We start from the raw sequence: 24,762 nt of genomic DNA, 5'->3' as shown, positions 1-24,762 counted from the left end.
CTCACCCACCTGAGCCAGAGAAACTTTCACCCTTGGGTGTGTAAGCACAAACAAGTGTGCAGCAGCCAGGGCTTTGTTAATTTTCTATTAAATAGCAATTCAACACACATTAGGGAATGATAATTCCATGCTAGATCTGCACATGAAATCAACCCCAGGTGCTGTGGGCCTTTCCCTCAGGCAGCTCGTGAGCAGCCCAGAAGTGCTGAGTAAAGGGAGGAGAGGAGCTCCGGGAGGGAGTGAGCAAGTGAATGAAAGCAGCCAGGACTGGAGGTGTTGGAGCAGCTCTGAAAATGGGAATATTTAAGGTTCTCCATGAAGGGATAGTGGAGCTGCTGCCATGGCAACAGAGAGAGCTGCCAGGCTGTGGGTGATGGGTTCCCATGTATGGCAGAGTCAGACATGGGGAGGGGGGGACACCAAGGACAACACTGATATTTTATACATGTGCAATTTTTGATGAGTAAACCCAACGTGACTCCTTTGTTCCAGGGGAGAGAAGCTTCTCCCACAGGGAGAGACATTACCAGGGCAGGAGCAGCAGAGTAACTCCTAACAACTCACTCAGCTCTGTAAGAGATGCTCCAACAGCTGAACAGAAATGATACTTAATACTACATAAGGTAGAAAAGCCAACCATTCGTGAGCTGAGAGCACAGCAGCTGATTTCCAAACTGTGACTAGCCATGAGCAGTAAGCTCTTGGACAAATGAGTAAAAAAATATTTACATTTTAGAGAGATTAAAGCCCAGTTTGGGAGGGCAGGGTGCTGCTGAGGGACCCCTGTGGTGGCCATGGGCTACAGGGGGTACAGAACACCCCTCACATCAGTGGGGAGCCCTGGCCTGTTGGTGTTTCCTCTCTGCCTGAAGGGGATTTAGATGAGATATTGGGAAGGAATTGTTCCCTGTGAGGGTGGGCAGGCCCTGGCACAGGGTGCCCAGAGCAGCTGTGGCTGCCCCTGGATCCCTGGCAGTGCCCAAGGCCAGGCTGGGCAGGGCTGGGAGCAGCCTGGGACAGTGGGAGGTGTCCCTGCCATGGCAGGGGTGGGATGGGATGAGATTTAAGGTTCCTTTTAACCCAAACCAGTCTGGGATTCCACAAGTTCAGCCCAAGGGCAGAGCCTCAGTGTACTCCTGAAGTCTGGTGGGAGCAGAAGCCCCTGTGAGGACCCTTCATGTGTCCAACACTGCCAGCAGAGCCCAGCAGGTGTCTGCAGGGTCCCTGTGGATACCTAAGGGTTGGGAGCAATTAACAGCTGGGCTCTTGCCCTGTTTGATAATCATCAGTTCCCAGAGATAAGCCAATAAAATGTATATTCAGCGTTATCACACAACACAGGCACCAAACAGAGCTCACCTGCAGAGCCTGGAGCTGCTCCCCAGCCCTGCAAAGGGCTCTGGTGGAGAGCAGCACTCCTCACCCTGTCCCTGTCCCTGCTGCTCTCACACAGCCCCTCAGCAATGACAACCCCTGGGAGAGGCACTGGGACATGAGAGAACTCCCCAGCTTGAATGAGAGGGAAGCAGGACCAGAGTGAAATAGGAGCTGCTCTGAGCCAGGTCACACAAGCTTTTGGAGGTCTATTTTACACTTCAGATGGTTCAGCTACTTTAGAAGGCATAAAATCAGCAGGATGGCTTCTGTGGCAGTGTTGGAAACACAGAGGTTTTAATAAAAGGCAAAATAACAAACTCTTTATAGGGAAAAACTGATTTAGGTGCAAGAGGCCCTCCTGATAAAACACCTCACAAAAGCCATTGGTTTCTTTGTTCTCTTCTTTTTTTAATAAATTGCGCAGGTGGGACTTTTTTGCTCCTGTCCAATTGGCCATCCTTACATTTGAGGTGAAGCCCCCCAGGTCCTATAAGATGCTTTTTTCACCTAATCCAGGAGAGAAACTTCTGGGCTGTTTTCCTTTTTAAGAGGACAAAGGAAAGTTTTGTCACTCCCTCAACAAGGAGCACATTCCTACATCAGAGGGGCTGGAACTCAGGCAGGTTTGGAGAGCAGGGAATTAAATCAAACTTTGGGAAACAAAAACAAAGCATTGTACCCCAGCTCTGGTGGGGCACAAAGCCAAGCAGAGAAGGTTGAAGCAGGCACAGCAGGGATGCAGCTGAGCCCTAAGTAATGACAACACCTCATTCCTAAGCAGCAGCAAGGACAGGTTGGAAATTCCTTTGTAAAACCAGGCTGGACATGAGGCCAAGCTGCTTTGTCCAAGGCTCAGTCCAGCTGGTTGGGCTGGAGTTAAACCCCAGAATAATTCACCAGCCCACCAGCCCTTGCAAGCCCAGTTGCTGAGCATTCCCACTGCTTGGGCTGAGGGACAGGACTGTGTCCCTGTCTTGGTTTGGAAAGACAGGAGTCTGCTAAGGGAGGCAGGAGCCTCCCCTGAAATGGAGAATGTAAACCCTCCCCACCCCTCTGAATTGCTATGAATTTTAAATTTAGGGGCTCTCAGGCAAAAATATGGGAGCGGGAAATAACAGTTCTTTCATAGGAAAGGAAAATAAATAAAAGGATAAAATAAACAATGCAGTGCACTAGAACAACACTGACAGAGTCAGAACCCAGCCTGACACCCTGTGGGTCAGGGTGTTGGTGGCAGTGCCATTGGAATTGTGGCTGCAGCCCTCCTGCAGTGTCAGGGGTGGTTCTGCTGGAGCAGGGATCTGTAGAGAAGGATGGATTCTTCCTCTGAAGATCCAGTGGAAGGAGAGGCAGCTGCTGTTCCTCTGGGGAATCCAGTGCAGAAGATGTGCTGGTGTCTCAAACCCTCTGGATTATATCTGGGTAGCAATGCTTGGCTCCTCCCTCTGGGCTCACATCTCCCAATGGGATGTTATAGCTCTTATCAGCCATGCAGGGACATTCAATAGCTGTTATCAGCAATGTCCCCTCCTGAGGGAAGTGTGATTGTGGTCACTCAAAGAGAGAGATAAGGCAAACTGCCCCCTTGACAAAGGTAATCTGCCATACAGATGGTAATAGAAAACATCTTGCATTGCAATCTGGAACAGTCCCTCTGCTCCCCAGGGCCCATTTCCCTCAGTTTGGTATCAATCCAAGCCTCTTTACTCCTCAAGAGATTTTAACAACCAGAGGTGGAGGTGCCAGTTAATATTTATTTTCACTGCAGCCCCGAGGGCACCTGCAGCACCAACAATCACATTCCTCCAGGCTCCTGGGAAGCATCCAGCATCCCATTGTTCCTCCTGGAATGTGGTGTGGCTGAGTAACAAAGGACAAACCCACCTTCCTGAAGCTCACCATCGACCCAGAACTCTCACAGCCCCCAAGGTGCATCACAAAAAGCCAGCAACACCTGGTTTGTTACAGTAAATCAGGCTTGACCTAAACCTTGCTGCAATTTTTGGCTTTTTAGAAGGAATTCCTGAGTTTCACTGCAAAGACAATGATCTGCATTTCCCTTTTGAGGCCCAAAGGCTGCAGGATCCCTCCAGCTACCAGGGCAGACAAGATTTGGAAACACCAAACCTCCCATACAGAGGTCAAACTGAAACATCAGGACAAGGAGCTCTTGCAAGAGACCATGAGGTCATGCCCCAAAATTCCTGTGTCATCCAAAAGGTCCAGTGACCCCCCCCAGGCAGAGCCAGGCCACAAACACCAGCAAGTGCAAGTGCCTCTGCTTAGACACAGCCCTGGCCAAGGTGCACTGGGGGTCCTGGTGTCCCCTGGTGTCCCCAAATCCCCCAGCAGGGCCCTGTTGGTTGCAGGTTCTTTCCTGCACCTCCACAGCCAAAGCCCATGAATGTTGTCCTGCTGGGTATAGGTGAGGTAGAAAACTGATTCCCTTCCTTGCCCTCTGGCTGCCCTTCAAGGAACCACCTGTAAAAATCCCTCTGGAATTGTGGGATTATTCAGTGGACTCTGAGCAGAGACCTTGGTGCTGGTTTGGAGAAGGTGGGCTGGGAACAAACCTGTCTGTGACCCATTGGAGCAGATGTTTTGTTGTTTGTGGCACCCAGGCTTGGTTTCACAAGTCCCTGGTGACACCTTGACCAAGGTGTGAGCTCAGGGCAATAAAAGAATAAGGTACTGCAGCCTCAGCTCTGTCTCTGCTCTCTCAGCACACCAGGGACAGAGAGGAGAGTGGACACAACCTGCCAGAGCAGCTCTCAGCCTGCAGAGCAGAGAGGAAAATGGAGTTTCAGAGTTAAAAAGAACAAGGGGCTCTGCAGAATGTGTCAGCTCCTTCCACAGGCTCCCATGAGTCAATAATTAACAGAAGAAAGAACAGATGCTATGAGACACGTTTCTTCTGAGGGTATTTACTTGCTTCTACCTACAACTGTGCCTGAAAAAGTGGTAATATGAAACTGCATTCCTAATCACTGGGTTGTTTTGGATCAGGTTGGTAATGATTCATTACCAGGGTTTGGTACACATTTCCCCACTTCTTTGTTCTGTTAACCCTCATCAGGCAAGTCAGCTTTGGCACAGCAAACTGATGCTGGCCTGAGGGGAAAAAATTAATATTAAAACTACAATAACAATTGTCTCCTGAGTCCTGAACTGGTTTTTATGACAATAGCACAAGAACCAGCACGGTTTATTCTGGCTCAAGCTGGAGGGCTGGTTACAGGAATTACAAATATTACAGGAATATCTGAGGGTGGGCAGGCCCTGGCACAGGGTGCCCAGAGCAGCTGGGGCTGCCCCTGGATCCCTGGCAGTGCCCAAGGCCAGGCTGGGCAGGGCTGGAGCAGCCTGGGACAGTGGGAGGTGTCCCTGCCATGGCAGGGGTGGGATGGGATGGGATGGGATGGGATGGGATGGGATGGGATGGGATGGGATGGGATGGGATGGGATGGGATGGGATGGGATGGGATGGGATGGGATGGGGTGGGGTGGGGTGGGATGGGATGAGCTTTAAGGTCCCTTCCAACCCAAACCCTGCTGATTCTTTCTCCCTTTCCTGCCACAGAATGACATTCACAAAGCTGTTGAAGGACAGACCCCAGTTCTCACTCCTGGGCTGCTCTCTCCAGCACAGCAGATGTGAGGCTGTGAGATGTGAGCATCTCCCAGGGATGATTTTCCCCTTTCCTGGGCCCAGGCCCTGCTGAGGAGGAGAAGCAGAGCTCAGACTCAGGCCAAGGCAGCTCTGGCAGCCCAGCTGAGACACCTTTGCCCCTTGTGCAATTGTTTTACTAGAAAAGGAAGCAGGTTTCACTGCCTCCAGGTGTGCAGCCTCGTCCTTCTCCTCAAACTCCCCTGGCAGGTCCAGCAGGCTGAAATCCACCCACTCAGATGGTTCAGCTGCTTTGGTGAATTCTCCTTCAGCTGCACTGACCTTGTTATCTTCGCTGTGGGCTCCCTGTGCTGCTGGACTCTCCTCAATTTGCTGATGGTCATTTCTGCACCACAGAGGGCAAGAACGGGGAAGGGCTTGGGAAAGAGGAGGGAATGCAGAGGATGCCCATGGACTGTGTGATGTGTCTCAGCACTGAGTGGCCAGGGTGGAGCTGCCCTCAATCCAGGTTTTACACCCACCTGAAGCTCTGAGATGCTGATTTTCCCTTTGTTTTTAATGCTGAGCTTGGCTCTGGTGGAAGGGGAGTGCTGGCAAGGACACCCAGAGCATGCCTGGGGTTCAGAGCCACAGAGAAGGAGCTCAGTCCTTGTTAACAAAACAGCCTGGAGGGGAAATTAAGGTGAGAAAGGCAAGTGGAGAGAGCAGGAGGTCACAGAAGGATCTGCCAGAGCTGCAAGGACAGAAAGTGCAGAAATACTTCTTCCTCCTGCAAAGCTGCTCCAGCAAGATTCTCATCCACAGGCACATCTGGAGGAACAGTGGCATTTGTGTGTGCCAGGACAGGTCACACTGCTGTACAAAAGGGAACAGAGAGTTCTGACATCTGGGTGCCACCCATCAAAACTGGAATAAAGGCTCAAGAGCCCTGTGTGCTCTGCCTCTGCCCCCAGAGAGACTCAAACACCAGGCCCAGGTGTGGCACAGCCCTGCCCCACACAGCCCTGCTGCTGGGCACCTCCAAACACTCCTGAGACAGCCCCAGCCTGAGGAGAGCTCAAACAGCATTTAGAGCAGATAGAAACACCTGTAATGCACCTACAGGCAAAATCAGGGATGTTCTCTACCCTGAAATGGCTGAATTATACTGAAAAAGTAATTAAATAACTAAGAAACAATTACCTCTCTCCCAGCTGAAACCAGGACAGGAGTTAAGAAGATTTTTCATGTCACTTCATTTTCTAGGCTAGATGCAGTTCTGCCAAAGTTGAAGACAGACATTCATCCAAGGAGCTGGACAAGGGGAACTTCTCCTCCTTTACAGGGGAAGTCACAAACCAAATTTCCCACTGTGCACAACTCACCATAACCTAAAGGAGACTGCAAAGCCTGAATCTTGCAGCAGCACTGCCAAAAAAGTCCCTTGGAGAGAGATCATTGTTTTCACTGGTTTTGGAGCACCTGCACAGCAGAAAAGAGTGATCTCTCTCCAAGGGACTTTTCTGGCAGAGCTGCTGCAAGATTCAGGCTTTGCAGTCTCCTTTATCAGCCACTCCTTTCCATGTCCATCTTCCCTCCAGCCACCCAACAAATTCATTGTTCCCAAACATTTTCCAGTGGGTGCAGTGCCCACAGCACCAGGACAGGGCGTTGTGCCCAGGAGCAGATGCTCTGGAGCATTCAGAGGTGTGAGGATACCTGACAATGGTTCAGTTGTTATCCTGTAAATCACAGCCCAGCTGAGCCTGAAGAGCCTCACTGAGTTCCTCTGATCCCTCAGGAAAACCCACAGATCTGAATTCTTTGTGAAAAGTTCTCTCTGCAGTCAGGCTCAGTGGGTTTGGAGAGAACTCATGGTTTGTTCGTGCCACAGAGATCCCACCCGTGCTGCAAGGACAAACTGTTCCCTCTGAGTGTGAGCAGGGAGCGACTCCAGCTCCGGGAGGATCTCAGGGCAGGCAAGGCTGCACCACCCTCTAGTGCACACCCACAGCAGTGCCTGTGCTCGAAGGATGGGAAAAATTCCTAATCCAGCCCGGCTGAGCCTCCCGGAGCTGGGCTGGCACCAGACGTGAAACAGCAGCTGGGAGCAAAGGGAGAGAGCTCCTCTGAGAGGGAACCCCAGGGCAGGAGCAAGGGCTGGCCTGGCCTTGGCACGGGGAAAAGCCACTGCCCTGCACCCAGCACTGTGCACAGGCAGCACCCTGCACCCAGAGCCCTGGCAGCCCAGATCCCTGGCACCTTACACCCTCAGATCCCTGGAATCCCAGACCCCACACCCTCAGATCCCTGGAATCCCAGACCCTACACATCTAGCAATCTGTAACCCATGTCCCTGTATTCCTTGGAATTCCAGACCTAGCACATCCAGCACTCCATACTCCTGGAACCCTGGTAGCCCAGATCCCTGCACCCCACACCCTCAGATCCCTGGAATCCCAGGCCCTGCACATCCAGCACCCTGCATCCCACACCCCTGGACCCCTGGAACCCCAGACTTTGAATATTCAGCACCCTGCACCTCATCCCCTCTACCCCAGGAATCCCAGACCCTGCACATCCAGCACCCTGCACCCCATACTCTGTATCCTTGGAATTCCAGACTCTGCACATCCAGCAATCTGCATCCCTGGGATCCCTGTAACCTGAATCCCTGACACCCCAGCACCCTGCAGCCCACACCCCTAGATGCCTGGCAGCTCAGATCCCTGGAATTCCAGACCCTGCACATCCAGCACCCTGAACCCCACACTCTGATCCCTGTTGGCCAAGACCCTGGAATCCCAGGCCCTGGACCCCATATCACTGTATCCCCAGAATTCCAGACTCTGCACATCAAGCACCCTGCACCCCTTATCCCTGTATCCCTGGGACCCCAGACCCTGCACATCCTGCACCCCAGACTCCAGGATCCCTGGCAGCCCAGATCCCTGGAATCCCAGATCCTGCACCCCATATCCCTGTATCCCCAGAACTCCAGACTCTGCACATCAAGCACCTTGCACCTCATACCTGTATCCCTGCAATTCCAGGCTCTGCACATCCAGCACCCTGCACCCCACACCCCTGGATCCCTGGCAGCCCAAATCCCTGGAATCCCAGATCCTGCACCCCATATTCCTGTACCCCTGGAATTCCAGCCTCTGCACATCCAGCACCCTGCACCCCATATCCCTGTATCCCCAGACCCTGCACATCCTGCACCCCACACTCTTGGACCCCTGGAATCCCAGACCATGAACATCCAGGACCCTGCACCCCATACCCCACACTCCTGGATCCCCAGCAGCCCAGATCCCTGGAATCCCAGGTCCTGCACCCACACTCCTGGATCCCTGGAATCCCAGACCCTGAACCCCATATCCCTGGAACCCTGGAATCCCAGATCCTGCACCCCACACCCCTGGATCCCAGGAATCCCAGATCCTGCACCCCATATCACTTTATCCCCAGAATTCCAGACTCTGCACATCAAGCACCCTGTACCCCATACCCCATATCCCTGGCAGCCCAGATCCCTGGAATCCCAGATCCTGCACCCCACACCCTTGTACCATTGGAATCCCAGCCCCTGCACCCCATATCCCTGTATCCCCAGAATTCCAGACTCTGCACATCCAGCATCCTGAACCCCATATCCCTGTATCCCTGGAATTTCAGACCCTGCACCCCACACCCCTGAAGCCCTGGAATCCCAGCCCCTGCATCCCATATTCCTGTATCCCTGGAATCCAAGACCCTGCACCCTCAAATCCCTAGAATCCCAGACCCCATACCCCCTGTACCCCTGGAATCCCAGTCCTGCACCCCATATCCCTGTACCCCTGGAATCCCAGCCCCTGCACCCCATATCCCTGTATCCCCAGAATTCCAGACTCTGCACATCCAGCATCCTGAACCCCATATCCCTGTATCCCTGGAATTTCAGACCCTGCACCCCACACCCCTGAAACCCTAGCCCCTGCATCCCATATCCCTGTACCCCTGGAATCCCAGCCCCTGAACCCCATATCCCTGCACCCCTGGAATCCCAGCCCCTGCACCCCATATCCCTGCACCCCTGGAATCCCAGCCCCTGCACCCCATATCCCTTGTACCCCTGGAATCCCAGCCCCTGCACCCCATATCCCTGTACCCCTGGAATCCCAGTCCCTGCATCCCATATCCCTGGAATCCCAGCCCCTGCAGCCCATATCCCTGCACCCCTGGAATCCCAGCCCCTGCAGCCCAGTGCAGCCAGCTCAGCTCCTGCCATGCAGGGTTCACCTGCACAACAGGGCTCTGTGTCATTCCTGGCACAGGAGTGAAACCTTTCTTATCTCAAAACATGGAAGAGTTTCACTACCAAAACGTGCAAGCAGGAAGAGATGCTCACTAATAACATTGTTTTCTGGAATTGTGTCTCCTTGAGCAGCAGCAGACTGGCAGCCACTCCCTCTCAGCTGCCCAGCTCTCCCCTCCTCAGCCAAACTTGCCACCAGCACTGGGAATGGCCAGTTCATATTCTGGGATTCAGTTCCTTCATGGATGTAAAAAACTGGGAAAAATCACCATTGTGTGTGACAGTTCTGCAGGTACAGGCCTTTGTACCAAACAGTAAAAAATAATCATCCTGGATGACAAATTCCTGCTGCAGGAGAGCACCACATCAGCCTTGGGATATGGAGAACCTCAAGTGACCAAAAGAATCCCCAAAACAATCCTAAAATTACCTCCAAGTCTGAGCAGAACATGGGCCTGAGCAGGTTCATGGCCAAGGTTTGGCAGCAGTATGGGATGTTATTTGGTCTAAGTTACCAGGACAGTTTAAACAGTTTGAAACCAAAACTCTGCAGGAAATTGTTACACCCAGGTGCTGTTTCAAATAAATCCAGTATCAGGAAATTGTTACACGAGGTGCTCTTTCCAACAAATCCAGTATCAGAACTGCTGAGAGGCTCCCCAAAGCAGCCCTGACCTGGGAGCTGCAGTGAAAACAAGAGAACACAGGAAATGTGGGGTACAGGACAGTGCCCCTGAGTCAAACACAAACACCTCCCACCTTTCCTGTTCCTGCACCAAAGGAGAAATAAAGCACCAAGGTGGTTAAAGGAGGGTGTCACTGCCCTCACACAGCATTTCTGAGCTCAGGAGGAAGAAACCACACAGAGAGGGAGGGAGCAGCACTGGGGAGGGAGTTCCACCCCTCCACTTAACTACTGTGTTTGTTTGGGTGTTTTGGACACAGCTTCAGGGAACAGAGGAGTCTCCTGAGCGTGACTTGGCACTCAGAGCTCCAGTCCCAGGAAACAAGAGCTGATGGGGGAAAGAAGGAAGGTTTAGGTTGGGTATGAGGATAAGGTTCTTTCCTCAGAGGGTGGCTGGGCACTGAACAGGGCCCTGCACACTCCAGCTGAGGCAGGAGCAAAAGCAGAAGTGGAACAGAAACAGTGACACAAGGGAGCCATGAAGGACAGGCCTGCCAGCCTGGAGGAGAGAAGCTCTGGGTGCCCCAAGTGCAACCTGCCAGGGCCTGAAGGGAGCCTTCAAGGAAAGGGGAGAGACTCTGTACAAGGGCCTGGAATGCCAGGACACAGGGAATGGCTCCCAGTGCCAGAGGGCAGCGATGGATGGGATATTGGGAATTGGGAATTGTTCCCTGGCAGGGTGGGCAGGGCCTGGCACAGGGTGCCCAGAGCAGCTGTGGCTGCCCCTGGATCCCTGGCAGTGCCCAAGGCCAGGCTGGGCAGGGCTGGGAGCAGCCTGGGACAGTGGGAGGTGTCCCTCCCATGGCAGGGGTGGCACTGGATGATCTGAAATGTCCCTTCCAACACAGGACATTTCTGTGATTCTATTTTTTCACAAACTGAATATCACTGCACCTACACCCAAGCCCTGCTGTCACTGAGGAACATCCCAGCCTTGCTCTTTGTAACTGGCTCCAGGACTCACTTCAAGCTACTCCTTTGGAGAAAAGCTGGGAGGAAAGGGGAGAGACTGGTTCCATTTCTGGCTCTCTTTGTGGAAGCCCATCTGAGAAGAGGCTGCTGACTGCTGCTCAGATTGGTGGCAGCACTGGACACTTATGAGAGTGCAGCACATCTTACCATGTACCAAACGAGCTGGAACCTCAGACAGGAACTGCTTTCAGTGGAGCTCATCTCCTCTGAGTCTTCCTCCTCTTTAGCATCTTGTCCAGAGAGCCCAAGGGGCAGACCAAGGCCTTGATCAGCCTCAAGAGCCCACAGCACCTGCTCAGCCACACCAGGGCTCCACACTCACTGAGCAGAGCTTAAAGACACAGGATGCTAAGCTTAAAAATATGCATTTTCTTCTTTTTCTTTTAAAAATGTACAGTCAGATTTCAAGTGGATCTACAAGAAGACACTCAGCTATGTTTAAGAAAAGTAAACCTTGCAATGCACTGCATACAGTTTTCTAACCAGCCAGAGCCAGTGAGCTGGGTGAACTGCAGCGAATCCCGAAGGAGCTTCAGTGGCTTTGTTTTTGTCTCCACCCCGTGGGCAGAGCCACTCAGAAGGCAGCAGAGGCTCAGCTCCTCTCCCCTCAGGCCTGCCCTGCAGCCCAGCTCAGCGTGAGGCTGGGGTGGGCACGGTGGGCAGGGGCAGCTCCATGGAGGGAGTCTCAGTCACTTCAGCCGGGCTGGGCTTGCGCAGCTCCAGCTTCTCACTGAGCTGGTTGTAAAGCTCCTTCACAGCTTCCCCACTCTGCAGGAAAGAAGCAGGGACAGGCAAACAGCACAGTCACACTCCATTCCAGCCAGAGCACCAAGTGTGCTTCAGCCTGTGTGTTTAACACAAACCAACACTGGAGGAGGGAGCCACAAGGTAAATAATTAGGCCATAGCTTGGTAGCCTTGGAAAGCAGAGCTTGTGTTCCATGAAATAGTGTCTGGAAAGACAGCTGCTTTCACTTGCAATCAGAATTCCCTTTCTCCTGCTTCCCTTCCTACCTGCTTGGTGGGCTCCAAAGCTTTCTGGAGAGACTCCAGCTTGGCTGGGGCCACTTTGTGATGCAGATGCAGCAGCAGCCTGAGCACATGTCTGTGCACGTTCTCCTTCCTGCAAGAGCCAATTGAAAGCACAGTAACCAAGACAAACAAACATCTTGAGAACAAGGAAGCCACAGCAACAGAATAATTCCCCCCACCATAGGCTTTGTTATAATTATCCAAAACCCCTGAGAACTGGAGCTTCTGGAAGGAGCTATCTTAGTGTAAGCACTAACACTGCCTTGGACCTTCAAGGATTCAAGGCACTGTTCAACAGCAGTGGATTACCTGCACAACCATGAGGAGGGAGGGGGAGATTTTAAGCACAGAGTGTGTGGAGGAAGCAGCAGAAGCAGCAGCAGATGCTGCTGTGCTCCAGCAGGAATTTCAGCCACTTTTAGGGAAGCTTTCTGGAGGCTGAACTTGTCTGCAGGCCACCAGCTAAACCAGAGTGAGGGACCAGAGGTAACAACAGATTTTTGTGTGCTGCTGATACTGCAAAGAGCTGAAGTTAACTCTACACAGCCAGAGCTACTGCAAAGCCTGAAGGATATTCTCCTTTGCAACTCCACCTTAGGGATAATGAATGAAATAATTCACCAGTCAAGACATATCCATTTGGCTGATAAAAACTTCATCCCAAAACATTCACCTTTCCTTAAAGGAAAACAGCATCAGGCTGATATTTCCACTGCTAGTGAAAAATTGGATGAACTATTAAACTATTGCTCAGAGCAGTAAAACTCTGTCAGGCATTCTGTGAACTCCCTCTCTCCAGTGAGAACAATCTGCTTTACCTGGAGCAGGCAGTGAGGAAGAAGCCATCAAAGAGACTGGTGCAAAACTCCTCAAGTGCAAACTCATCACTGAGCAGGGTGAGGTTACCAGTGAGCAGGTGCAGGAAAATGTCACTGAAGGCCAAGTCACTGAATGTCTCAACTATGAAACATGGAAAGGAAAGAGACACAGACTAACAAGGATGTGCCAACACCTGTCCACACAGCTCCTGTTCCTGCTGAAATCCCTGCAGGGAGGTTTCATCATGGAATGGTTTGGGTTGGAAAGGACCTTAAAGCCCATCCAGTGCCACCCCTGCCATGGCAGGGACACCTCCCACTGTCCCAGGCTGCTCCCAGCCCTGCCCAGCCTGGCCTTGGGCACTGCCAGGGATCCAGGGGCAGCCACAGCTGCTCTGGGCACCCTGTGCCAGGGCCTGCCCACCCTCACAGGGAACAATTCCTCCCCAATATCTAATGTAAGTCTACTTCCTTTCAGTCATTTTTTCTCATTTCCTTTGCTAACAGGCAGCCCAAGCAGGTGGCTTTGATCTTCAGACATAAAAGATTAGGAGCAGATTGCTCCAGAGCTCTCCTGCAACTCATCCCAGAGGAGTCAGTGAACAAGATAATACTGGTGGAAAAATTAAAGCTGTGTTCAGCCCTATTTTGTTACTTATTTTGTTACCAATTTTTCCACCACACAAAGTCAAGTCCCAGCAACTTCTGGCCACCTGCAGTCACTGTGGGCAGCAGCAGAATTGGGGCACCTGCTCTGCTATTTTTCAGATTGATTCCAAACAGCTCTCAACTGATCTCATTGTTAATGGAGGCCTTGATGTAAGGAACCACTGACCTCAGCACTGCCCCCAAACTCTCACATCAGCAGAAAATTGCAGAACCCAAACACTCCTGCAGGGACTCACAACTAAGTCACCAGAAGAGCCAAAGGCAGAAGAACACCCTGTCCCTGGTCTGACATCCCTGTCACTCCAGGTTCAGTGGCCTCCTGAGTGTCCAGTACAAGGCAAACAGAAGATGAGACAAAAACTTACCTAGTGCTGGCAGGAGCCTCAGAAAAGCATTCTTGTTCCTCTGTTTGGTGATGTGAAGGATGTAATACAGCCCAATCTCACAAGCTATCCTGTTCTCCTGCAGGAACCTGTTATGGCACAAGCAAAGTTTATTCATCAATAAAGCAATTTTTTTTTTTTTTAATTTTTAAGAGGTTTAAAGTACTTGTGGGATGGTTATCAAGCAGGTACAGCAGTGGCTAATTCCAAACCCACTGAAGTGCAGCTATTCAGTGAGTGAGCAGATGGACCATCCCTGTGTTCACTACCACACTCCAGAAAAACTGAACATTCAGCAAACAGCTGCATTTAACTGTCAACATTTATAATGTCTTCCTGATTAAAGTGCTGCTCAAAATGGCCTTTAGAAGAAGCCCAAATACTCAAAAATTCTACAAAATCCAATAATGTTTCAGTCTCCCAAAAGTCAAACATAACACTGCTATAGAGGAGAGCACAACTACCAGGACCCACTATCCAGATTCTGGCACACAGACAAGAATTGTGCTAGAAATCAGAAGACCTGAACAGAAAAGAGCAGAGAGAGGTTTTCATTATCCTTTTGATGTCCCTGGAGTGACAGGTTATCAACAGACAGAGTGTGGGTGCCAAAAATGCCAACTTTATGCATAATTTCCAATAGTGCTCTTCAACATGGGCACTCATCCAGCTGCACCCAAATATCACCCCAAACTCAGCATTCAGTGCCTGGGAAGCTGAACAGAAACACCAAAAAGTCTCATATTCAATGAGAGAATAGTCCATTATGGGACCATTATTTATGTAGATAAATTGTATTTGAGGGAGCACAAGGGAAAGCTGTTTTGTTAAAGTTCAAACTCGATGGATTAGCACTGAATCTCACCCCAGGAAGCCCTGCCTTTAGCACAGGCAGTTTTCCCTGCCAGGTCTGGCTGGCTCCTGCTGCCTTGGAGGCAGAGCCTGCAGTGGGTGGGGCCAGGCACGTACTTGGTGAAAGCCTCGGGAATGGCGCTGGGGTAGGGGATTGGTCCCTTCTCCTCCGAGGGCAGCTTCTGATCCACTGTGAAGGTGTGGTCATCCACCACAAAGGACATCAGCAGGGGCAGGAACCTGGTGATCAGCTCGGCTTCCTTGGAGGGAGGGAAGGACAGAGGGAAGAGAACAGAGCCATTATCAGTCACTTCATGCCACCTGATGGTCCTGAAGCGCTGTGACAAAAGCAAGGCAGTGTGAGGAGCCGCATCCTACAGTGAGGAAAACCAGCTGACAGACATCCAATTCCAGTCAAAATTCCTGAATAATTCACTTCCACACATTCCATGGTAATTAGGAAAACTCTGCTTCATCTCACTACAGAAACACTCCTGCTCAAACCCTTTCTTTGGACAATTGTGTTGCATTTCTCCTGAGAGGCCCCTCCCAGCCCTGCTGCAGGCATGGGATGTGTTCAGGATGACATCAAACTGCTGATATCAACAATCACTGACTCCCAGCATGGCTCAGCTTATTTGAGGTAACAAAAGCACAAATAAATCAGATTTTAAAGACTGATTGAGAGACTCCCTTTGGAAAGGAACGGAGCATTTTCCCTTATAGGTTCATAAGAGAGCACAAATGACAGCACCACTTTCAGAATTACTTGTCCCTCTCACTGCTAGTCCCAGTGTTATGCACATCCTCCCTGGGTGAATTTAAACATCCTAGCAGCCAGGAGTGGATGCATTTTAGAGACTTCAAATGTGCCCCCAGGTGTTTATAAAACATTTACTGCTTTATAGTTCAGAAGAGAAACAGCAAATTCCCCCAGAGGAACAGCCCTCCTGTGCAACAGCAGGGTTGGCCTTCCTGCCCTCAGCTGAGCCACACCAGGGATTCCTGTAACACTGGGAAAGGATTTCCAAAGCATGGAAAGATTACAGCTCAATGGGGCACTACATTAAACTGCTGTAACAGAGAGCTGGGAGGGGAAAAAACCATTTTTCTTGTCCATGAAAAGTTTCTGAACTGCTACCAGAGTTTGAGATAGTCCTGGAAATCCTGCTTTCCTCATGCAAGATGTGTTCCACAAACACATCAGTTGTATGCAAGACTTCAGGAAAAATGAGAGAGCAATGAGAAACCAGTGGAGTATTTAACAGAGGTACAGGCTGATTTTAGAACAGTAAGGACCAGGCACCCATGGAAATAAAAAGGTAATGGAAGCTCCCAGCATGTCCAGAACAGCTGCTCTCTGACCACTGTTTTTGTCCAAGAAAGCTCTGATGAGACATTTGGAGAACAAATGTTTAATCAGGAATGCAATAAAATAATAAACAAGTCTAAATTTGATTAATTGTGTTAAATTCTTAACATCAAAAGGGCTCACCATTTTTGGTTCCTTGAAGACTTGGCTGTCAATCATGTCCCAGGCCCCCTGTCCCAAAGACAGCATCCTAAGGAGCAGCAGCAGATCCGGGCTTTCCTCCAATTTTAAGGGGAGAAGAAAAACAGCTATTTTAATTTTCACATGAGATATTTATTTGGAAGAAGTGGTTTATATTCAAAGCTGTTCTGGATTAGCAGCTTTGTCCAACACTGCTAAAGGCATTCAGTTCAAGTTAATTGAAAACTGATCCTCAAATGGGCATCAAATAACTGCCACACCTCAGGGTTTGGGGAGGGTTTGTAAATTTATAATGCACCAGGAAGTTTGCAGTCATCTGAGAACATCTTTTTAAAATGTGTCCAGCCCAATTAGTGCAATAAAACGTAATGTGTGAGAGCATAAACCAAGTCATCTCAGCAGAAGAAAGGAGGAGAAAGGGTGTGTAAGAATGGATTGTTTGTGTCCTGAAACCCAAACGACTTTCAGTCTTAAACTGTCACAAGGAAGTTGCTCCATGCAAGAACATTTAACAGCTCAGGGATAAAACAGCAAGTGGCTCCCATTGTTGAGACACCTGTCAGGGTGCCCTTCTTTAACCCTTCAGCACCTCCTGCAGACTCCACTTGCAGGAGCTGTGTTTTATCTCAGCCACCAGAGCAGAGCTGTGCAAACAAACCCATGGCATTCACCATGGCAGGAGGAAGGTGCTGCTGGTCAGACAGACTGATGGAGGGACAAAGCAGGGAGGCACAGATTCTACACATTATTCTGTATTTGCACAGCTGCCAGGCAGAATGAGCCATGCAAAGAATTCGTGGTCAGTCTGGCTAGTGCCAAAATGTCCAAAGAGCTCCTGCAGAGCTCTGCAGCAGGAGCTGCAAATGGACAGGAGTCATGTTTCCCTTGTTCCAACTGCCACATTTGGGAACTTAATGAGCCTTGGATGGTGCCAGTCCTTCCCTGATGGCTGTCAGTCAGCCTGGAGCACAGTCCAGGTTAGCTACACAAGCTGCAATGCTTACCCTGGGCAAGGTGTCCTGCCCAACCAGGTCCTGCAGGTGCCTTATGGTGCTCAAGGCTAAGGTGTTAATGGCAAAGGGATCACACAGGATCATTGATAAGTCCCTGAGAAGAAATAAAAACCAAACACTTATCATACATAGCCAACCACCCTATTGTACAGGTCCAAACCCAGCTGTGTGCACATGATGAACCTTGTCCTGCCTTGTAAAAAATAACATTCATGGTGGTTTCAATATGAAAGAGCAGAAATAACAACTGCTGAAAGTCTTCTGCACTGAGATCAAGCACAAAATCCCCCACAGCCAGCTGAAGGTCTGCTGGGAGACAGCCCACAGGTACTGGGGCTCTGGTGGCCCCAGCTCTTTGAGTTGGCAGGTTTTAACCATCTCCAGAGTGCTGAGGACAGAAAGGTCTCAGAGGCTTTTGAAAAACAACAAGTAAAAGTGAATTTTGAAGTAGTTTTAAATACAAATGGACAAATCTGAAAGTACCAGCTAAATAAAATACTGAGAGGGCAACCTTCCAGAAATGTAAGTGTACCAGATCACAGCAAGGTTTTCATTTGAAGCTAATGAAGTACTTCAACTGACAAACATCACCAGCCCATTTTCTCTGGGTTTAAAGCCAGACAAGTCATTCATATTAAGTTATTCTGACTCCTTAAGAAAGGCTAATGAATTTTGTTATGAGGCCACAGGGGAGACTCAAGGGTGGCAAGTGAAGCAGTGCAAGCTCTGCCACCACGACGTGCTTGGCTGTGACTCTGTGAGTGCACAGAGGGGCTGCTGGAGATTTGCTGGCTTCAGGGAAGAATTAACACCTGTCAGATGCTATGAGTGCCAGGAAGCCAATTTCAGGTTCCCAATGAACAGCCCAAGTGCCTTACCCCAACACTTGTTCTTGTCCTTTCTTCACCCCATCCAGGAATCCTTGCAATTCCCGAGCTCTCTTGTTGTCCACAAACTTCTCCCGAATGCAGGCGTCGAGGCACCAGGTGAACTGCAAAATGGAGGGAGCTTTAGGAACTCATGAAACAGCAACAGAACACATGATGTCAGAGAAAACAGGCTCAGAGTGACCTCAAAATATCTGCAGTTGAGATGCTTCATTAGTGCACCCAGGCACAGTACCACAGTGGTGACAAACACAGAGGTCAGAAAGGCCAACAGCCCAAAAGCAGGTTGGGAATGCCCAGGGAAGTTAACCTGGGGTCACTTTCTCACTTCCCTGGCAATTAAAGAGCAGGCATTTATTAAATCCACCACTGCCCTGCACACCTGTGGATTTACACAAGGAGGAGACTGAGAAAGAAGCAGCATCACTTAGAAGCAAAAACGTGGTTTATTTTGGCCATTGCAACAGCACTCCCACTCACTAAATAAAGGACTATTCACAGTGGAGGTATTCCTGCTTTAGAGCTGTATTACTGAACTATTTTTTAAGCAGAATACATGTAACAACTACTTCAGAGAAAAGGCCTTGTTCCAGGTCAGAGGGATGCTACCATGAACAAGGGGCCAGTAACAAGATGCTGCTGTGACATTATCACATCTGTCACTTCCCAATATTTGAATAGTTTTTTCATGTTTTCATTCATGGTTCATGTTTTCATTCAATATTCAATGTATTTACTGTTACAAACACAGTTTACTGACAGAAAGAGCAAATCCACAACTGGGAGGGAAGCCTGGAGTAAGAACCTGGGGCCAGCTGATGTTTTTTATTAGTTTTGCAGCATCCACATAGAATAGATGTCAGATTAGACATTGCTGTTAACATTTCCAAAGCACCCTAAATTTCAATGATACATGGATTATGAAATGAAAGCAAAGTGCTGGTTAACCAAGATGAAGTTTTCATCTGAAGGTTTGAGGAATATAAGATGACATTTAGGTTCAAGGTCTGAACTCTCTTTACAGAAAGGACTCGTTTTCTCAGGGCTTTTTCCAGCAAATTCTCCACAAATAGCCCCATGTGACAGGTACCTTGTGGCAGGGATCAACAGTGCAGATCTCACTGATCTCCAGGTCGTGCAGGGACATGAGGAGCTCAGCCCTGAGCGTGCAGTAGTGGACGTTCCTGGTGCGCAGGAAGAGCGTCCTGAGGAACTGCAGCACCATGTCATAGAGCTTCACGTTCTTGCCAATCATCTGGGTCAGCTTCTGCACCACCTGAGCTCAGGGGAAACCAGGGCTCAGCACCACGAGGTGCTCTCATTCTACACACACACAAATGTGAATTAATCATCTGATGTGATTTACCAAGATTGAAACACCAGCAGGGACACGAGGTCCTGAAGAGGAAATTTTTTGTTTACACCAAGATTTCCAGGAGCATTTGTTCGAGACATTCACCAAATCTTCAACACCCATAACCTGGTTTTGTCTCAACCACTGGTTTCTTTTTTCTATCCTTCTGATTTTCCCCCCATCCCCTCAGGGAGTGACCAAGAGGAGGTGTGGTGCTGAGTGTCCTGCTCTGCAGTGCAAACCTGGAGTAAATTACACCAGGGCACTTACACCAAATGATTTTGAAAACAAAACAGGTCTAAACAACCTCTCGTGTAATAAATGTGCTGCCCTCTCTGAAATTAAAGCTTTATCCTGCCTTAATTTAATTCAACTTTTCTGGATGCCAATTAACTACAACTTTCTACATCTTTTAAAATAAAAAAGCAACTTCAGTTAAGCTATGTCCACTAAAAAAGTTCCCAAAAAAGCAAATTTAACATATCAGCATACTCAAACTGATGTGATAAGACATGTTCAGCCTTAAGAACAGCTGAAGTGAATTAAAACCAGACTGACCAACAGAGAAAAAAATCTGCCCTTTCTTTTTTTGAAGTGCATAATCAGCTTAGAACATTCATCTTTTATTACACAACAACTAAAATAATTCCTGCTGTTTTCATCGAGATGTGTAGGAGAAAATGGCCTGGTGTTTGTTGCAAAGAGTTTGTTCAGCTAAACAACTTCAGCAGTGAAGTTGGGGAGAAGAAAGCAGCCCAGGTTATGTGATGGTTGACTGAAAGCTGATAAATTCCCCTCACACACACTGTGAGGGTTTCCTTGTCCTTACCTCTCCCTGGCGTCTCGTTTTGGGAGACGGACTGAAGAAATTTTGCAAGAAGGAAATATCATTGCTGAAGAGAATGTTCTCCTTCTCCAGGATGTATTGCTTCAGCAGGGGTGACACCTCATCCCCAAAGAGAGCCTGGTTGTCCTGCCAGATCTGTCTCTTCACCTCCACAGCACAGGCCTTGTACAGGTCCTTATCAGCCATCACCAGCTTCAGCTTCTTCTCAGGGACCTGCAATGCCCAGAGCAGTCACACAGTGAGCAGCTCCTCGCCTGCCTGCCACTGTAACCATCCAAATCATGGAATCACAGAATGTCCTGAGCTGGAGGGACCCACCAGAATCATCCAGTCCAGGCCCTGTCTCCCACAAACCAAAGGAAAAGGAAACTCAGGTTGTTCTGTACTTGAGAAATCCATGTGAGCTCCTTTTTATCCCCCTGGGGTTTGCAAACTGATTGATTCTGAAAGGCTGCACAGTGAAGCATGAAATGAAAAGCCAGGAGAGCACAGTGCTTCTGATTTGAGGAAATATCCACATTTTCAGCTCAGGTTCCTGGGGAGTGGTTGCCTGCACAATTGGTCTGTGCCACAACCAGTTGCAGCATGGATGATGGATAATTCAGCTCATCCCTGGCTGATCTCATGGAATCACAGAATATCCTGAGCTGGAAGGGATCCACAGGGATCACCTGGAGCTCTGGCAGCCTCGGGGCCGTGCCCATTCCCTGGGCAGCCTGGGCAGTGCCAGCACCCTCTGGGGGCAGAGCCTTGCCCTGAGCTCCAGCCTGAGCTGCCCTGGCCCAGCCCCAGCCGTGCCCTGGCTCCTGTCCCTGGCCCAGAGCAGAGATGGGAGCTGCCCCTCGGGAGGAGCTGCAGCCCCGGGGAGCTCTGCCCTCACTCTGCTCCAGCTGAACAACCCCAGAGCCCTCAGCTGCTCCTCACTGCCCCTCCAGACCCTTCCCCATCCTTTTAACATTTTCCAACAGCTTTAGATGTTTTTTATCTTGTGCCCAAGCAGCCCCAGCACAGAGCACAGCAGGACAATTCTCTCCATGCCCTGATCCCCACCTCAGGCAGTCTGGGCATACACCCACCTGGTGTAGCAGCAGAGCAGCCCTAAGAGACTTCAACAACCAAACCACAAACATTAATTCTTTCAAGGAAGAAAAAGTATCTACTTTAAATCTCCAGTGCTGACATTTAAGGTGATATTTCCAATCTCAATAAATTACTGAAGTTCCAGCAGTGTTTTGATTCCATTACCTTGAGTGCAACATGATGCTTCTAGAAAGGACACTCCTAGAGATTTTTATTTCACTGATTCTGAGATCTGATTCTCCCTCCTGCCTACTTTTAATTGCACTCTTCAAGTCTTGCCTTCCACTTGTCAGAGATTTGTAAAACAGCTGTGGAAAAATTCACCTATCAGCAAACTTGGCTTTTTAGGAAGATGCATGGATTGAAAGAAATAGGGAAATAGTCTAGTCTGATTATGAAAATGTGGAACACTTTTTGAATTAGTCCACTGAGGTATTAGCAGACACAAGAATGTACTGAATCCTCAGTCAGTCCCTGACAGTGAACTGTGGGATCTCAGCACCTCAGGACTGATGTGCAGAGTGACCAAGACCACCCTTGGGGGGCTCGGGAGTCCTGGAATGTTGCCAGAAGTGTCTGGTGGCTGGACTTTGATCCTGCACAGGAGATGACACCTGTATGAGGATGGGAGGATTTCACTGGGTGAATGGTGAAGGGATAAGTTAATTAGTGTGAAACACAGGGTTTAAGATTTCTGTACAGGGGGGTCTAAAGAAGTAAGATGGAGGAATTGGGGCGTGTCCTGTCCTTCTTCTTCTTCTTCTTGGCCTCCATCTTTTCTGGTGATGTTGGCACTTTGTGATTGGTTATTACTAAAAGTGCACTGGTCAATAAGGGTAAAAGGTATTGGGGAAAATAGGTAAATATTGTATATGTAGTTTTGGGTATAAAGATAAGTGACCGCCCCAGGGGCTCTCAGTGTGCTCATGGCTGGCTGCTGTGCAGACCTCTGTCGGGCTGAGAGAAAATCTTTTAGCTAAATAACTAATAAACACTGAAGACCAAGAAAAAACCTGAAGCTTCTTCTCGTCCTTTGGAGCGCGGGCTGCCCAAGGCCACCCCGGGCCTTTCCAGGTCATTAAAACAGCCGAGAAACCAGCAGTGAACAACACACTTGCAGAAGGTGCAGAGGGAGCAGAGCCCACCTGCCAGAGGCACACCAGAGATGTGACACCAGGGATATCACACCAGGGACACATCAGTGACACACCACATCACAGCAGGCCAAGCAGTGCAGTGCTCCCACCTTGGGCAAGTGCTTCATGACACACATGACCACGGGCTGTATCGAGGGCATCTTGACCAGGGAAAAGCTCTTCTCTAGGAGATCCTCCAGCTTCTTGTATCTGAAATCATGGAAAAAACACCACACTAGGTACAATGCAGCAGTAAAGGAACAAAGTGGCCACCTCAAAGCCACTGGAGCTCAGTCACTGAGGAACCTTTAGAGAAGTCACTGCTGACAAACCTCTCCTCGACCTTCCCCTCCAAAGCGATGGCCGAGACTCTCTCCAGCAGCTTCTCCCGCAGCTCATCGAACACGGACTGGTGGAACTCGAGCCGGGGGGTGCCGTGCAGGTCCAGGAAGGGCAGGGCATACTGCAGCGAGGGCAGCAGCACCCCGTTCTCCGTCTGCAACACGGCCAGAGGGACTGACAGCGGCACTCGGGATAACAAACAAAGCCAGGAAAAGCCCGGACAGCACTGCGGACCGTGCCGTGCTCCCTGTCCCCGCTCAGCCCGGCCCCAGACGGCCCCTAACGCACCTGGAACTGCTCGATGGCCTTCAGCGGCTCCGTGCAGTTCGTGAGGGTCTCCTTGAGATCCTCGCCGTTGGCCACTCCCAGCTCCTGCAGCCCCGCGTACATGTCGGCCTGGCCGGGCCCGCGGGGCCGCTCCCGGCTCAGCTCCCGGCTCAGCTCCCGGCTCAGATCCCGCTCCCGATCCCGGTTCGGTTCCCGGTCCCTGTCCCTGTCCCGGTCCCGGTCCCGCCTCAGCTCCCGCCCCGGCCCCGCGCGGTCCGCCCCAGCCCGGCCCCGCCGCGCGCGGGCCCCGCGCCGCAGCACCAAGGTTCCGCCGCACCAAGGTTCCGCGGGCGCTGCCCTGGCTGTCCCGGGCTGCCCGCGGCCCGAGGAGCTCGGTGCGGCTCGGCTGAGCGCCGGGCAGGGCGGACGGAGCTCAGGGAGCCTTTGGACAGCGCTGTCAGGCACACGGAACCGCAGAATGACAGCATGGTTCGGGTTGGAAGGGACCACAGAGGGTCATCCGGGCCCACCTTCCTTTCCAAGCAGGGCCATCCCAGAGCACACAGCACAGGGTCGTGTCCAGAGTGTGAAAAATGCATGTATTTTATGATTGGCTTTTCACAAATATTGAAATTAATATTATATGCGTTGTGTTAGAAAGTAATGCTGTATTAATTCTCTTAAGTACTGTGTTAAATATAGTTTTAGGTTCTAAAAATTGTTAAAATAGAAACGATGCTATGTAGGATACATTTTTAAAGAAAGGACTTGCAGCAAGATAGCAGCCACAGGACACCTGAATCTTTTAGAGGAAAAGAATTTATTGCCCTCTTATCAGAAGAAACTAATTTCTTCCCGCCTCAAAGGCACTGTTAGGATTTGAAGGAAGAAGTTGACGATGACCAGACAGAATCCTGTGTTTGAATGGAATTTATGCATCATGTATGAAGTGTATGAATATGCAACAGGCTATTGCTTTTAAGCGTTACTCCTCTGTTAACGTGGGTCCTTTTTTGGGCTCGTGCTGCCCAGAAAAAGGTACCCGGACGTCTGTAACTCTGTTTCTATTGTCTCATATTGTCCTAATTCAAATTGTCCAAATTATTATTATTCTGATTGTACTACTATTTTTATAACCATTTTATTACTATTAAACTTTTAAAATTTTAAAAACAAGTGATTGGTGTTTTTCACGCAGAGGTTCTGGAATATCTCCAGTGAGGGAGACTCCACCACCCTCTCTGGGCTGTCTGTTCAGTGCTTGGTCACCCACACAGGAAAGAAATTGTTCCCCATGTTTGGGTGGAACTCCCTGGGTGTCAGTGCTGCCTCTTGTCCAGTGCTGGGCACCAGCAGAGGCTGGTCCATGCTCTGGCACTGCCCTTCAGACACTCATACACATTGATATGGTGAGAGATCCCCTCTGGGCTGTCTCTTCTCCAGGCTGAACAGGCCCAGCTCCCTCAGCCTTTCCTCACTAGAGAAATGTTCCAGAGCCTTGACCAACTCAGCAGCTCCCCACAGGACCTGCTCCAGGAGCTCCCACATGGTGGGACTTGTGGAGTGTCCTGTGCAGAGCCAGGACACTCCACAAGTCCCACCATGTGGAAGCTCCTTGATTGAGTC

General features: G+C 50.0%; 1 protein-coding gene across 1 annotated transcript; it reads right to left on the bottom strand.

Moving 5' to 3' along the window:
- Positions 1-11,293: 11,293 nt before the first annotated feature.
- Positions 11,294-23,341, bottom strand: NELFB (negative elongation factor complex member B). The gene is made up of 13 exons (XM_063174316.1): positions 23,158-23,341; positions 22,860-23,023; positions 22,638-22,737; positions 20,294-20,524; positions 19,201-19,386; positions 18,102-18,214; positions 17,215-17,317; positions 16,193-16,288; positions 14,815-14,957; positions 13,828-13,934; positions 12,794-12,935; positions 11,958-12,066; positions 11,294-11,712 (listed from the first exon to the last, which is right to left on the bottom strand). The coding sequence occupies exons 1-13, from the start codon at positions 23,257-23,259 to the stop codon at positions 11,575-11,577; spliced, it is 1,734 nt and encodes a 577-aa protein (XP_063030386.1). The 5' UTR covers positions 23,260-23,341; the 3' UTR covers positions 11,294-11,574.
- Positions 23,342-24,762: the final 1,421 nt, after the last annotated feature.

The sequence above is a fragment of the Melospiza melodia genome, chromosome 22 (genome assembly GCF_035770615.1).
Source record: "Melospiza melodia melodia isolate bMelMel2 chromosome 22, bMelMel2.pri, whole genome shotgun sequence".
NCBI lineage: Eukaryota > Metazoa > Chordata > Aves > Passeriformes > Passerellidae > Melospiza > Melospiza melodia.
This window is presented reverse-complemented; position numbering and strand designations above follow the sequence as displayed.